The 16352-nt window shown below is 49.1% G+C and overlaps 1 protein-coding gene across 1 annotated transcript in view; it reads right to left on the bottom strand.

Moving 5' to 3' along the window:
• LOC124034958 (extracellular matrix organizing protein FRAS1-like) overlaps window positions 1-16352 on the bottom strand; it is a 165402-nt gene that overhangs the window by 86239 nt on the left and 62811 nt on the right. The window contains exons 10-11 of the mRNA XM_046348349.1: window positions 9349-9492; window positions 7700-7834 (exon numbers count right to left, since the gene is read on the bottom strand). Of these exons, the coding sequence (XP_046204305.1) occupies window positions 7700-7834; window positions 9349-9492 (279 nt within the window). The remainder of the gene's footprint in view (window positions 1-7699; window positions 7835-9348; window positions 9493-16352) is intronic.

Below are 16352 nucleotides of genomic sequence, written 5' to 3'. Positions count from 1 at the left end.
CATGTACTCCCCTTAACCTGATGATTATATCTACTATCCCCAAGGTTGGAAAGGAGGCCCATGTACTCCCCTAACCTGACGGTTATATCTACTATCCCCAAGGTTGGAAAGGAGGCCCATGTACTCCCCTAACCTGACGGTTATATCTACTATCCCCAAGGTTGGAAAGGAGGCCCATAGTCCCCTAACCTGACGGTTATATCTACTATCCCCAAGGTTGGAAAGGAGGCCCATGTACTCCCCTTAACCTGATGATTATATCTACTATCCCCAAGGTTGGAAAGGAGGCCCATGTACTCCCCCTAACCTGACGGTTATATCTACTATCCCCAAGGTTGGAAAGGAGGCCCATGTACTCCCCCTAACCTGACGGTTATATCTACTATCCCCAAGGTTGGAAAGGAGGCCCATGTACTCCCCCTAACCTGACGGTTATATCTACTATCCCCAAGGTTTGGAAGGAGGCCCATGTACTCCCCTAACCTGACGGTTATATCTACTATCCCCAAGGTTTGGAAGGAGGCCCATGTACTCCCCTTAACCTGACGATTATATCTACTATCCCCAAGGTTGGGAAGGGGGCCTATGTACTACCCCTAACCTGACGATTATATCTGGTACTACTATTCCCAAGGTTTGGAAGGAGGCCCATGTACTCTCCCTTCACAAAGGTGGTGACCCTTGTGACATAAATAATTATAGACCAATTTCTAAACTTTCTTGCCTAGCTAAAACATTAGAATCCTTGAATAATTCTTGGCTAGGAACCTTTGAAATGTATTCTACATGTACATCAGTTGGGTTTTAGACCAGGTCATAGCTCTATCTCTGCTGCATCTCTACTTGTTAATGATGTGCTTAACCGTATGGATAATCTTCATTGACCTGTCAAAGGCTTCCAATACTGTTGATCACTCACTGCTAATTCAGAGCCTTGCCTCAATTGACCTAGACCAGGCTGCGTGTAAAACTGGTTTAAAAAGGACTTGAAAGATACAACTCTACTGAACACTACTGTATCTACTGATGGGGTTAAATCAGGTTTCCTGTATATTACGAAAGGTGTCCCGCAGGGGTCGATTCTGGGTCCTGTATTTTTTTACTGTTTATATTAACAATATTGAATACCTTTCTATTGTTTTCACTATATATTTTACCTCTTGGGGATGTTATTCGAAAACATAATGTAAACTTTCACTGCTATGCGGATGACACACAGCTGTACATTTCAATGAAACATGGTGAAGCACCAAAATTGCCCTCGCTAGAAGCATGTGTTTCAGACATAAGGAAGTGGATGGCTGCAAACTTTCTACTATTAAACTCGGACAAAACAGAGATGCTTGTTCTAGGTCCCAAGAAACAAAGAGATCTTCTGTTGAATCTGACAATTAATCTTAATGGTTGTACAGTCGTCTCAAATAAAACTGTGAAGGACCTCGGCGTTACTCTGGACCCTGATCTCTGGTAATTTTGAAGAACATATCAAGACCATTTCGAGGACAGCTTTTTTCCATCTACGTAACATTGCAAAAATCAGAAACTTTCTGTCCAAAAATGATGCAGAAAAATTAATCCATGCTTTTGTCACTTCTAGGTTAGACTACTGCAATGCTCTATTTTCCGGCTACCCGGATAAAGCACTAAATAAACTTCAGTTAGTGCTAAATACGGCTGCTAGAATCCTGACTAGAACCAAAAAATTTGATCATATTACTCCAGTGCTAGCCTCTCTACACTGGCTTCCTGTCAAAGCAAGGGCTGATTTCAAGGTTTTACTGCTAACCTACAAAGCATTACATGGGCTTGCTCCTACCTACCGCTCTGATTTGGTCCTGCCGTACATACCTACATGTACGCTACGGTCACAAGATGCAGGCCTCCTAATTGTCCCTAGAATTTCTAAGCAAACAGCAGGAGGCAGGGCTTTCTCCTATAGAGCTCCATTTTTATGGAACGGTCTGCCTACCCATGTCAGAGACGCAAAGAGGTCTCAACCTTTAAGTCTTTACTGAAGACTCATCTCTTCAGTGGGTCATATGATTGAGTGTAGTCTGGCCCAGGAGTGGGAAGGTGAACGGAAAGGCTCTGGAGCAACGAACCGCCCTTGCTGTCTCTGCCTGGCCGGTTCCCCTTTTTCCACTGGGATTCTCTGCCTCTAACCCTGTTACGGGGCTGAGTCACTGGCTTGCTGGGGCTCTCTCGTGCCGTCCCTGGGGGAGGTGCAGTCACCTGGGTGGGTTGATTCACTGTTGTGGTCGGCCTGTCTGGTTTCCTCCCCCCCCCCTGGGTTGTACCGTGTCGGAGATCTTTGTGGGCTATACTGGCCTTGTCTCAGGATGGTAAGTTGGTGGTTGAAGATTTCCCTCTAGTGGTGTGGGGGCTGTGCTTTGGCAAAGTGGGTGGGGTTATATCCTTCCTGTTTGGCCCTGTCCGGGGTGTCCAGTCGGATGGGGCCACAGTGTCTCCTGACCCCTCCTGTCTCAGCCTCCAGTATTTATGCTGCAGTAGTTTATGTGTCGGGGGGCTAGGGTCAGTTTGTTTATCTGGAGTACTTCTCCTGTCCTATTACGGTGTCCTGTGTAAATCTAAGTGTGCAGTTCTCTAATTCTCTCCTTCTCTCTTTCTTTCTCTCTCTGGAGGACCTGAGCCCTAGGACCATGCCCCAGGACTACCTGACATGATGACTCCTTGCTGTCCCCAGTCCACCTGGCCATGCTGCTGCTCCAGTTTCAACTGGCCTGGGCCCTAGGACCATGTCCCAGGACTACCTGACATGAGGACTCCTTGCTGTCCCCAGTCCACCTGGCCATGCTCCTGCTCCAGTTTCAACTGTTCTGCCTTACTATTATTCAACCATGCTGGTCATTTATGAACATTTGAACATCTTGGCCACGTTCTGTTATAATCTCCACCCTGCACAGCCAGAAGGGACTGGCCACCCCACATATGCTCTCTCTAATTCTCTCTTTCTTTCTCTCTCTCGGAGGACCTGAGCCCTGGACCGTGCCCCAGGACTACCTGACATGATGACTCCTTGCTGTCCCCAGTCCACCTGACTGTGCTGCTGCTCCAGTTTAAACTGTTCTGCCTTATTATTATTTGACCATGCTGGTCATTTATGAACATTTGAACATCTTGGTCATGTTCTGTTATAATCTCTACCCGGGCCAGAAGAGGACTGGCCACCCCACATAGCCCGGTTCCTTCTAGGTTTCTTCCTAGGTTTTGGCCTTTCTAGGGAGTTTTTCCTAGCCACCGTGCTTTTACACCTGCATTGTTTGCTGTTTGGGGTTTTAGGCTGGGTTTCTGTACAGCACTTTGAGATATCAGCTGATGTACGAAGGGCTATATAAATAAATTTGATTTGATTTGATTTAAAACAAATGTAATCTCGCACTTGTATGCCGATGATACTGTTGTGTATTCTATTGCCCCCACGGTTGACCAGGCTCTATATGAACTACAGTCTGCCTTCATTGTATTACAAAAACATTGAATTGACCTGAATATAGTACTGAATGCAGATAAAACTAAGTATATGTTGTTCTCTAGGGAGGATAAAAATAACTCTGATGATTTAATGTCCTTTGGATGGTGTCCATACTGATCGTGTCCCTGCTTACAAATGTCTGGGCATCTGGATAGATGAAAAGCTGTCTTTTTAAAAAGCATATTGATGAGTTAATTAAAAAGCTGAGAACAAAAAATGGGCTTCTTCTATAGAAATAGGTCAGGCCTCTCACTAAGTAGTAGAAGGAGAGGAGAAGAGGTGAGGGGAGAAGAGGGGATGAGGACAGGATGAGTGGAGAGGAGAAGAGGTGAGAGGAGAGGAGAAGAGGGGATGATGAGAGAAGATGAGAAGAGGGGATGAGGAGAGGATGAGAGGAGGAGAGGTCCAGTCTGGAGGTAGACTGGTAATTACTGGGAGAGGTCCAGTCTGGTAATTACTGGGAGAGGTCCAGTCTGGTAATTACTGGGAGAGGTCCAGTGTGGAGTTAGTCTGGTAATTACTGGGAGAGGTCCAGTCTGGAGGTAGACTGGTAATTACTGGGAGAGGTCCAGTCTGGTAATTACTGGGAGAGATCCAGTGTGGAGGTAGACTGGTAATTACTGGGAGAGGTCCAGTCTGGTAATTACTGGGAGAGGTCCAGTCTGGAGGTAGTCTGGTAATTACTGGGAGAGGTCCAGTGTGGAGGTAGTCTGGTAATTACTGGGAGAGGTCCAGTCTGGAGGTAGTCTGGTAATTACTGGGAGAGGTCCAGTCTGGAGGTAGACTGGTAATTACTGGGAGAGGTCCAGTCTGGTAATTACTGGGAGAGTTCCAGTCTGGTAATTACTGGGAGAGGTCCAGTCTGGAGGTAGTCTGGTAATTACTGGGAGTGGTCCAGTCTGGAGGTAGTCTGGTAATTACTGGGAGAGGTCCAGTGTGGAGGTAGTCTTGTAATTACTGGGAGAGGTCCAGTGTGGAGGTAGACTGGTAATTACTGGGAGAGGTCCAGTGTGGAGGTAGACTGGTAATTACTTGGAGCGGTCCAGTCTGGTAATTACTGGGAGAGGTCCAGTCTGGTAATTACTGGGAGTGGTCCAGTCTGGTAATTACTGGGAGAAATCCAGTCTGGTAATTACTGGGAGAGGTCCAGTCTGGTAATTACTGGGAGTGGTCCAGTCTGGTAATTACTGGGAGAGATCCAGTCTGGTAATTACTGGGAGAGGTCCAGTCTGGTAATTACTGAGAGTGGTCCAGTCTGGTAATTACTGGGAGAGGTCCAGTCTGGTAATTACTGGGAGAGGTCCAGTCTGGAGGTAGACTGGTAATTACTGGGAGTGGTCCAGTCTGGTAATTACTGGGAGAAGGCCAGTCTGGTAATTACTGGGAGAGGTCCAGTGTGGAGGTAGACTGGTAATTACTGGGAGAGGTCCAGTCTGGTAATTACTGGGAGAGGTCCAGTCTGGTAATTACTGGGAGAGGTCCAGTCTGGTAATTACTAGGAGAGGTCCAGTCTGGTAATTATTGGGAGAGGTCCAGTCTGGTAATTACTGGGAGAGGTCCAGTCTGGTAATTACTGGGAGAGGTCCAGTCTGGTAATTACTGGGAGAGGTCCAGTCTGGTAATTACTGGGAGAGGTCCAGTGTGGAGGTAGACTGGTAATTACTGGGAGAGGTCCAGTCTGGTAATTACTGGGAGAGGTCCAGTCTGGTAATTACTGGGAGAGGTCCAGTCTGGTAATTACTGGGAGAGGTCCAGTCGGGTAATTACTGGGAGAGGTCCAGTGTGGAGTTAGTCTGGTAATTACTGGGAGAGGTCCAGTCTGGAGGTAGACTGGTAATTACTGGGAGAGGTCCAGTCTGGTAATTACTGGGAGAGATCCAGTGTGGAGGTAGACTGGTAATTACTGGGAGAGGTCCAGTCTGGTAATTACTGGGAGAGGTCCAGTCTGGAGGTAGTCTGGTAATTACTGGGAGAGGTCCAGTGTGGAGGTAGTCTGGTAATTACTGGGAGAGGTCCAGTCTGGAGGTAGTCTGGTAATTACTGGGAGAGGTCCAGTCTGGAGGTAGACTGGTAATTACTGGGAGAGGTCCAGTCTGGTAATTACTGGGAGAGTTCCAGTCTGGTAATTACTGGGAGAGGTCCAGTCTGGAGGTAGTCTGGTAATTACTGGGAGTGGTCCAGTCTGGAGGTAGTCTGGTAATTACTGGGAGAGGTCCAGTGTGGAGGTAGTCTTGTAATTACTGGGAGAGGTCCAGTGTGGAGGTAGACTGGTAATTACTGGGAGAGGTCCAGTGTGGAGGTAGACTGGTAATTACTGGGAGAGGTCCAGTCTGGTAATTACTGGGAGAGATCCAGTGTGGAGGTAGACTGGTAATTACTGGGAGAGGTCCAGTCTGGTAATTACTGGGAGAGGTCCGCCAAGAACCTTGGCGTGATCCTGGACAACACCCTGTCGTTCCATCAAGTCTGGAGGTAGTCTGGTAATTACTGGGAGAGGTCCAGTGTGGAGGTAGTCTGGTAATTACTGGGAGGGTCCAGTCTGGAGGTGTCTGGTAATTACTGGGAGAGGTCCAGTCTGGAGGTAGACTGGTAATTACTGGGAGAGGTCCAGTCTGGTAATTACTGGGAGAGTTCCAGTCTGGTAATTACTGGGAGAGGTCCAGTCTGGAGGTAGTCTGGTAATTACTGGGAGTGGTCCAGTCTGGAGGTAGTCTGGTAATTACTGGGAGAGGTCCAGTGTGGAGGTAGTCTTGTAATTACTGGGAGAGGTCCAGTGTGGAGGTAGACTGGTAATTACTGGGAGAGGTCCAGTGTGGAGGTAGACTGGTAATTACTTGGAGCGGTCCAGTCTGGTAATTACTGGGAGAGGTCCAGTCTGGTAATTACTGGGAGTGGTCCAGTCTGGTAATTACTGGGAGAAATCCAGTCTGGTAATTACTGGGAGAGGTCCAGTCTGGTAATTACTGGGAGTGGTCCAGTCTGGTAATTACTGGGAGAGGTCCAGTCTGGTAATTACTGGGAGAGGTCCAGTCTGGTAATTACTGGGAGAGGTCCAGTGTGGAGGTAGACTGGTAATTACTGGGAGAGGTCCAGTCTGGTAATTACTGGGAGAGGTCCAGTGTGGAGATAGACTGGTAATTACCCTCTCTCTCTCTCTCTCTCTCTCTCTCTCTCTCTCTCTCTCTCTCTCTCTCTCTCTCTCTCTCTCTCTCTCTCTCTCTCTCTCTCTCTCTCTATATATATATATATATATATCCTTCTCACCCTCTCTGTCTGCCCTTGACATACCTCTGTTTGGTAATGGATTAAGGTGTTTGGGGCAGTAGCCCTGTCATGATTAGCTTGTCTTCAGTGAGGCCATTTTTATTCATGGCACCGAGATGTCTTAGTGCCACCAGACACCTGTCTGTCTGTCTGCCTGTCTGGGTGCCCATATGCCTGCCTGCCTGCCTGCCTGCCTGCCTGCCTGCCTGCCTGCCTGTCTGTCTGTCTGTCTGTCTGTCTGTCTGTCTGTCTGTCTGTCTGTCTGTCTGTCTGTCTGTCTGTCTGTCTGTCTGTCTGTCTGTCTGTCTGTCTGTCTGTCTGTCTGTCTGTCTATTTGTCTGTCTACCTGCCCGCCCGCCTGCATGCCCGCCCGCCCGCCTGCATGTCTGTCTGTCTGTCTGTCTGTCTGTCTGTCTGTCTGTCTGTCTGTCTGTCTGTCTGTCTGTCTGTCTGTCTGTCTGTCTGTCTGTTTGTCTACCTGCCTGCCCGCCTGTCTGTCTGTCTGTCTACCTGCCCGCTCGCCTGTCTGTCTACCTGTCTGCCTGTCTGGGTGTTTGGTGTTGTACTCTTACTGCCCTAGTCCCATGCTTTACCAGTTTTGATGAATGGACTGAGAACTGCTGTTGTATAAACCATTTCCATACACAATGGAGCAACTAAATCCAAACAACTGGCCAAGAAGGTTCCCATGGGAACCAGGTCAAGGGTCATTGACTTTGACCCTTCGTCCACAGTGACCATAACATTGCATCATGCAGTAGTGATGCTAAGATAGATACTCACTGAACCCCCCCCTACACACACACACACACACACACACACACACACACACACACACACACACACACACACACACACACACACACACACACACACACACACACACACACACACACACACACACACACACACACACACATATATACATATATAAGTACTCACGCAGGCACTGTGTGTGGTCCTTGTAGGACCCAGGCTCACAGGTGGCCACGCATTGCCTGTTGTTTAATAGCAAGGACCCCCCACAGGAAGAGCATTCATAGTCTTTCTCACAGGTGGCACAGGACGACTGGCAGGCTGCAGGGAGAGAGAGGGGAGATGGGGAGGAGAGGGAAGAGGGGAGAGAGAGGGGAGGAGGGGAGGGAGAGGGAGGAGGGGAGAGAGGGGGAGGAGAGGGAGGAGGGGAGGGAGGGGGAGGAGAGGTAGGAGGGGAGGGAGGGGGAGAGGGAGGAGGGGAGGGAGAGGGAGGAGGGGAGAGGGGGGAGGAGAGGGAGGGAGGGGAGGGAGAGGGAGGAGGGGAGAGAGGGGGGAGGGAGGAGGGAGGGAGAGGGGAGGGAGAGAGGGGGAGGAGAGGGGAGAGAGGGGGAGGAGAGGGAGGAGGGAGGGAGGAGGGAGGGGGGGGTAGGGGGGAGGAGGGGGGAGGAGAGGGGAGGGAGGAGGGGAGGAGGGGAGGGGGGAGGGAGGAGAGGGGATGGAGGGGAGGAGGGGAGGGGGGGGAGGAGAGGGGAAGGGGATAGACAGAGGAGAGAGAGAGAGAAATTCAATGATTCTCTTAAACACATGCTTTATAAATAGTCCATGTTCATTGATGTCATACATGCCAAGGATCTCAACTAGAATCAGCCGTGGGACTATTTGTTCTTGAACGAATAGAAACAAACATAATTTCAAATAATTTGTTCTCTGCAAATTGACGCAAGATGCCAAAACAGATTTTGTATTTGACAAAAACATTACATTGGTACACAGTCAAATACAGTATGCCTCTCTAATTAATGAGTGGAAATACTTGGAGATAGATTTCCTAAAGTACAACAATGTTGAGCTTAACTCCTACTGATTTTACAGTCTTTAAATGTCCAAAAACTCTCATCATATTTCAGCTGATTTACACAAAGCATCAACATCAACTGTGTTCCTGCTCCCCCCCCACCCCCTATGGATTCTCAGCTGTTTCTAACACTAAAGGTTGGCTGTTAACCAAGTCGAAACCTAATTAGAACGTTCCCTAAAGTTGTTGGAACGTTCACGTTAGCTGGGATTCCATTATCATTCCAGAACATTCCGATCCTCGGGGGCCAGAATTAGGCATTTGACAAGTGATGCCTTGATCCCCGGTCTGCCCTGTAGTTGCATCCTAAATGACTCCCTATGTCCTTTAAGGTGCACTATTTCTTACCAGAGCCCGTAGGGATTAGGGTGCCGTTTGCGACGTGGTCTGTGTGTTGATGGGCAGGTAGAGCATGTCTACGGCAGGGAGGAAATATCCCCCTTCAGGCCGCCTGTGGATGTTTCAGACTGGCTTTGACTGTCATGGACTGACTCTGACTTCTGTTATGTTGACACACTGCTGTCATCCACCGAGGAGAGGAAACTACCTGTCTAAATGTGTGTGTGTGTGTGTGTGTGTGTGTGTGTGTGTGTGTGTGTGTGTGTGTGTGTGTGTGTGTGTGTGTGTGTGTGTGTGTGTGTGTGTGTGTGTGTGTGTGTGTGTGTGTGTGTGTGTGTGTGTGTGTGTGTGTGTGTGTGTGTGTGTGTGTGTGTGTGTTATCCAATCGATGACATCACTAGCATGTCATACAGTACCGTACCTGCACACACTTTCCCGTTGGCATAGAAACCACGTGGACAGGTGGACACACAGCGTCCGTCCAGAAGCAGAGCGGTAGAGTCCTTACAGCTCTCACAGTGGTCAGGTGTCCCCGAGCAAGACAGGCAGTCCCTCTGGCACTGAACTGTAACAAACACAGGACAGATACGAACACGCACACACACACACTTTTAAATTAGGTTTTATTTAACCAGGGGTGAACACATTAACACATTTTTAAATTAGGTTTTATTTAACCAGAGGTGAACACATTAAGACCTAGGTCTCATTTGCAAAATGTTCTCTGGGAAAAACACAGAAAATAAAATGACGCACAAACACATTTATAAATGTAAAAATCCCTAGCCGTTCTCCTAAACTGACCCAGAGACAACAACACATCCAAATGAAACCTTACTTGGAGATTATTCCACATGACAGGGGCCTGGTAGGAAAAGGCAGATTTACCCAACTCTGTGGATACACGTGGAGTCTCCAGCATTAACCAACTCTGTGGATACACGTGGAGTCTCCAGCATTAACCAACTCTGTGGATACACGTGGAGTCTCCAGCATTAACCAACTCTGTGGATACACGTGGAGTCTCCAGCATTAACCAACTCTGTGGATACACGTGGAGTCTCCAGCATTAACCAACTCTGTGGATACACGTGGAGTCTCCAGCATTAAACAACCCTGTGGATACACGTGGAGTCTCCAGCATTAACCAACTATGTGGATACACGTGGAGTCTCCAGCATTAACCAACTATGTGGATACACGTGGAGTCTCCAGCATTAACCAACTATGTGGATACACGTGGAGTCTCCAGCATTAACCAACTCTGTGGATACACGTGGAGTCTCCAGCATTAACCAACTCTGTGGATACACGTGGAGTCTCCAGCATTAACCAACTCTGTGGATACACGTGGAGTCTCCAGCATTAACCAACTCTGTGGATACACGAGTCTCCAGCATTAACCAACTCTGTGGATACACGTGGAGTCTCCAGCATTAACCAACTCTGTGGATACACGTGGAGTCTCCAGCATTAAACAACCCTGTGGATACACGTGGAGTCTCCAGCATTAACCAACTCTGTGGATACACGTGGAGTCTCCAGCATTAACCAACTCTGTGGATACACGTGGAGTCTCCAGCATTAACCAACTCTGTGGATACACGTGGAGTCTCCAGCATTAACCAACTCTGTGGATACACGTGGAGTCTCCAGCATTAACCAACTCTGTGGATACACGTGGAGTCTCCAGCATTAACCAACTCTTGTCAACTATTGTTGTAATCCCTGTTTATATATTTCAACAGTGATGTGTTAAGTCAATTGGTAGTGTATTGAGTAATGCTTTATAAACAAACATAGAATAATGAAGTGACCAACATGTTTTTTTAGAGAGGTCCAACCATGATAAAGGATGCAGGGGAGAGGTCCAACCATGATAAAGGAGGCAGGGGAGAGGTCCAACCAACTCCATGATACAGGATGCAGGGGAGAGGTCCAACCAACTCCATGATACAGGATGCAGGGGAGAGGTCCAACCAACTCCATGATACAGGATGCAGGGGAGAGGTCCAACCAACTCCATGATAAAGGATGCAGGGGAGAGGTCCAACCAACTCCATGATACAGGATGCAGGGGAGAGGTCCAACCAACTCCATGATACAGGATGCAGGGGAGAGGTCCAACCATGATACAGGATGCAGGGGAGAGGTCCAACCATGATACAGGATGCAGGGGAGAGGTCCAACCATGATACAGGATGCAGGGGAGAGGTCCAACCATGATACAGGATGCAGGGGAGAGGTCCAACCAACTCCATGATACAGGATGCAGGGGAGAGGTCCAACCAACTCCATGATACAGGATGCAGGGGAGAGGTCCAACCAAGATAAAGGATGCAGGGGAGAGGTCCAACCAAGATAAAGGATGCAGGGGAGAGGTCCAACCATGATACAGGATGCAGGGGAGAGGTCCAACCATGATACAGGATGCAGGGGAGAGGTCCAACCATGATACAGGATGCAGGGGAGAGGTCCAACCATGATAAAGGATGCAGGGGAGAGGTCCAACCAACTCCATGATACAGGATGCAGGGGAGAGATCCAACCAACTCTATGATAAAGGGTGCAGTGGAGAGGTCCAACCAACTCTATGATACAGGATGCAGGGGAGAGGTCCAACCAACTCCATGATACAGGATGCAGGGGAGAGGTCCAACCATGATAAAGGATGCAGGGGAGAGGTCCAACCAACTCCATGATACAGGATGCAGGGGAGAGGTCCAACCAACTCCATGATACAGGATGCAGGGGAGAGGTCCAACCATGATAAAGGATGCAGGGGAGAGGTCCAACCATGATAAAGGATGCAGGGGAGAGGTCCAACCATGATAAAGGATGTAGGGGAGAGGTCCAACCAAGATAAAGGATGCAGGGGAGAGGTCCAACCATGATAAAGGATGCAGGGGAGAGGTCCAACCAACTCTATGATAAAGGGTGCAGGGGAGAGGTCCAACCAACTCCATGATACAGGATGCAGGGGAGAGGTCCAACCATGATAAAGGATGCAGGGGAGAGGTCCAACCATGATAAAGGATGCAGGGGAGAGGTCCAACCAACTCCTTGATACAGGATGCAGGGGAGAGGTCCAACCAACTCCATGATACAGGATGCAGGGGAGAGGTCCAACCAACTCCATGATACAGGATGCAGGGGAGAGGTCCAACCAAGATAAAGGATGCAGGAGAGAGGTCCAACCATGATAAAGGATGCAGGGGAGAGGTCCAACCATGATACAGGAGGCAGGGGAGAGGTCCAACCAAGATAAAGGATGCAGGGGAGAGGTCCAACCAAGATAAAGGATGCAGGGGAGAGGTCCAACCATGATAAAGGATGCAGGGGAGAGGTCCAACCATGATACAGGAGGCAGGGGAGAGGTCCAACCAAGATAAAGGATGCAGGGGAGAGGTCCAACCAAGATAAAGGATGCAGGGGAGAGGTCCAACCATGATAAAGGATGCAGGGGAGAGGTCCAACCATGATAAAGGATGCAGGGGAGAGGTCCAACCAACTCCATGATACAGGATGCAGGGGAGAGGTCCAACCAACTCCATGATACAGGATGCAGGGGAGAGGTCCAACCAAGATAAAGGATGCAGGGGAGAGGTCCAACCATGATAAAGGATGCAGGGGAGAGGTCCAACCAAGATAAAGGATGCAGGGGAGAGGTCCAACCAACTCCATGATACAGGATGCAGGGGAGAGGTCCAACCAACTCCATGATACAGGATGCAGGGGAGAGGTCCAACCAAGATAAAGGATGCAGGGGAGAGGTCCAACCATGATAAAGGATGCAGGGGAGAGGTCCAACCAAGATAAAGGATGCAGGGGAGAGGTCCAACCAACTCCATGATACAGGATGCAGGGGAGAGGTCCAACCAAGATAAAGGATGCAGGGGAGAGGTCCAACCATGATAAAGGATGCAGGGGAGAGGTCCAACCATGATAAAGGATGCAGGGGAGAGGTCCAACCAACTCCATGATACAGGATGCAGGGGAGAGGTCCAACCAACTCCATGATACAGGATGCAGGGGAGAGGTCCAACCAAGATAAAGGATGCAGGGGAGAGGTCCAACCAACTCCATGATACAGGATGCAGGGGAGAGGTCCAACCAAGATAAAGGATGCAGGGGAGAGGTCCAACCAAGATAAAGGATGCAGGGGAGAGGTCCAACCAAGATAAAGGATGCAGGGGAGAGGTCCAACCATGATAAAGGATGCAGGGGAGAGGTCCAACCATGATAAAGGATGCAGGGGAGAGGTCCAACCAAGATAAAGGATGCAGGGGAGAGGTCCAACCAACTCCATGATACAGGATGCAGGGGAGAGGTCCAACCAACTCCATGATACAGGATGCAGGGGAGAGGTCCAACCAAGATAAAGGATGCAGGGGAGAGGTCCAACCATGATAAAGGATGCAGGGGAGAGGTCCAACCAACTCCATGATACAGGATGCAGGGGAGAGGTCCAACCAAGATAAAGGATGCAGGGGAGAGGTCCAACCATGATAAAGGATGCAGGGGAGAGGTCCAACCATGATAAAGGATGCAGGGGAGAGGTCCATCAATGATAAAGGATGCAGGGGAGAGGTCCAACCATGATAAAGGATGCAGGGGAGAGGTCCAACCATGATACAGGATGCAGGGGAGAGGTCCAACCATGATACATGATGCAGGGGAGAGGTCCAACCAACTCCATGATACAGGATGCAGGGGAGAGGTCCAACCAACTCCATGATACAGGATGCAGGGGAGAGGTCCAACCAAGATAAAGGATGCAGGGGAGAGGTCCAACCAAGATAAAGGATGCAGGGGAGAGGTCCAACCAAGATAAAGGATGCAGGGGAGAGGTCCAACCATGATAAAGGATGCAGGGGAGAGGTCCAACCATGATACAGGATGCAGGGGAGAGGTTCAACCAACTCCATGATAAAGGATGCAGGGGAGAGGTCCAACCAACTCTATGATAAAGGATGCAACACTGTCAGATGTTATAAAAACGAAGTGTGCTATGATAAATTGTGTCCAAGGGCTTGTGAACACTGGCAGCTACATTTATGTATATAATATCACCATAATCTATAAGAGTAATTCATGTAGACTGAATGATCTGTTCTCTACTATTTAATGAAAGGCCCTATTCCTATAGAAGAAGACCAACTGAATTCTTAATTTATTGACTAACTCGTCAACATGTTTTTTAAAAGATAGTTTTTCGGCAGTCCAGATGCCCAGATATTTGTTGACGGGGGACACGATCAATGGGGGCACCATCTAACGTACTAATGCACAAATCATCAGTTACATTATTGAAGATGAATTGGAAAATAACATGTACTTGGTTTTCCCAGCAGTTACTACCAAGTTCAGGTGAACCAAGGCTTTCTGCAGTAGTAAAAGCAGACTGAAGAGTTAACAGAGCCTGAGCTGACGTAGGTGGCAGTAGAGTATACAACAGTGTCACCTGTGCACAGTTGAAAGTTACAGTTTTGTACAGATAGACCAACGCTGTTAATATAAATAGTGAAAAGAACTGGACCAAGAATCGAACCCTGTGGGACACCTTTTGTTATGTCTAGAAATCCTGATTTAACACCATTAGTAAGTACACAACGTGTTCTGTCTTTTAAATAATTCTCAAACCAGCTACAAGCAGGCCGATCTAAGCCAATGGTAGAGTGTTTCTGAATAAGTAAGGTGTCAAACACAGTTTCGAATGCCTTGGACAGGTCAATGAAGAGAGCAGCACAGTGTTTCTTCATATCTAAACAATTTATGACATAATTTAAAACCATAGAAGTATCAGAGATGGTACTATGAACTGGCCTGAACCCTCACTGGTTTACATTCAGACGATATGTAGCAGTTAAAAGGGATCTAAGCTGAGTATTAATCAATAATTCCAGGATTGTTGCTCGGCAACAGAGTTTGGAAATGGGTCGCCACCTTTATGCTGAGGAAGCACATGGGCCGCCTTCCGAACTCTAGGAATAGTACTCAGTATAATTGTCAAGTTAAAAATATCTGTTAATGCTTCAGCAATCAATGGAGCAGATCAAATTAGCTGTTACTAGCTAATTTGTCCTGGGATATAAACATTGGGTTGTTATTTTACCTGAAATGCACAAGGTCCTCTGCTCTGACAATGAATCCACACATAAAACGGTCAACCAACTCATTTCTAGTCATCTCTCCTCCTTCCAGGCTTTTTCTTCTCTGGACCTTATATGGCGATTGGCAACTAACTTTCATAATAAGGTGAACTACCATGACCGACCACAGTTCATCTTTCAATCACCCACGTGATAGAAGCAAATAGAAACAACTTCTATCTTAACGCCTGGCAATGCGGACGCTCGGTGGCGAGCGCGAGCAGCGTGGGTGCAATGATTGAATAACATGTATGTGTTAAACGTATTTTGCAAAAAGCTCGTCCGGTTTGGGCAGCGTGTTAGTCTAGCTTTGGCCCAAGCATGATGTCTTGTCCTGAAGATATCTGTAGAAAAGGAGTATGCTTATCTGCCAGTGACATAGAAATAGATGGGAAATGTTCTCTGCTCCGTGGGAACATGTGCAGGAAATTAGCTGCACATGTGACTGTCCCACTGGATGTCATAAGGTGAATGCACCAATTTGTAAGTCGCTCTGGATAAGAGCGTCTGCTAAATTACTTAAATGTAATTTAAATGTAATTAACTGAACAATTATTTTTTCTCTCTGATGTCAAAAGGGGGGCTGCTAAAAAATGTTTGCTAGCAAGGGACGGGTGGGGGACGGTGGGGGACGGTGGGGACGGGTGGGACGGGTGGGGGACGGGTGGGGGACGGGTGGGGGATGGGTGGGGGACGGGTCGAATGGGTGGGGGACGGGTGGGGGACGGGTGGGACGGGTGGAATGGGTGGGACGGGTGGGGGACGGGTGGGACGGGTGGAATGGGTGGGACGGGTGGAATGGGTGGGACGGGTGGGGGACGGGTGGGACGGGTGGAATGGGTGGGACGGGTGGGGGTGGGACGGGTGGGGACGGGTGGAACGGGTGGGACGGGTGGGGACGGGTGGGACAGGTGGGACGGGTGGAACGGGTGGGGACGGGTGGAATGGGTGGGACGGCTGGGGGACGGGTGGGACAGGTGGGACGGGTGGAACGGGTGGGGGACGGGTGGAATGGGTGGGACGGGTGGGGGACGGGTGGGGGACGGCTGGGACAGGTGGGACGGGTGGGGGACGGGTGGAATGGGTGGGACGGGTGGGGGACGGGTGGGACGGGTGGGACGGGTGGGACGGGTGGAATGGGTGGGACAGGTGGGGGACGGGTGGGACGGGTGGGGACGGGTGGAATGGGTGGGACGGGTGGGGGACGGGTGGGGGACTGGTGGGACGGGTGGGACAGGTGGGGGACGGCACCAAAAATGTACCAACACTGTCT

This window comes from Oncorhynchus gorbuscha, linkage group LG05 (assembly GCF_021184085.1).
Source record: "Oncorhynchus gorbuscha isolate QuinsamMale2020 ecotype Even-year linkage group LG05, OgorEven_v1.0, whole genome shotgun sequence".
NCBI classification, from domain to species: Eukaryota; Metazoa; Chordata; class Actinopteri; order Salmoniformes; family Salmonidae; genus Oncorhynchus; species Oncorhynchus gorbuscha.
The sequence above is the reverse complement of the archived record's forward strand: the minus strand, read 5'-3'. Positions and strand labels throughout refer to the sequence as shown.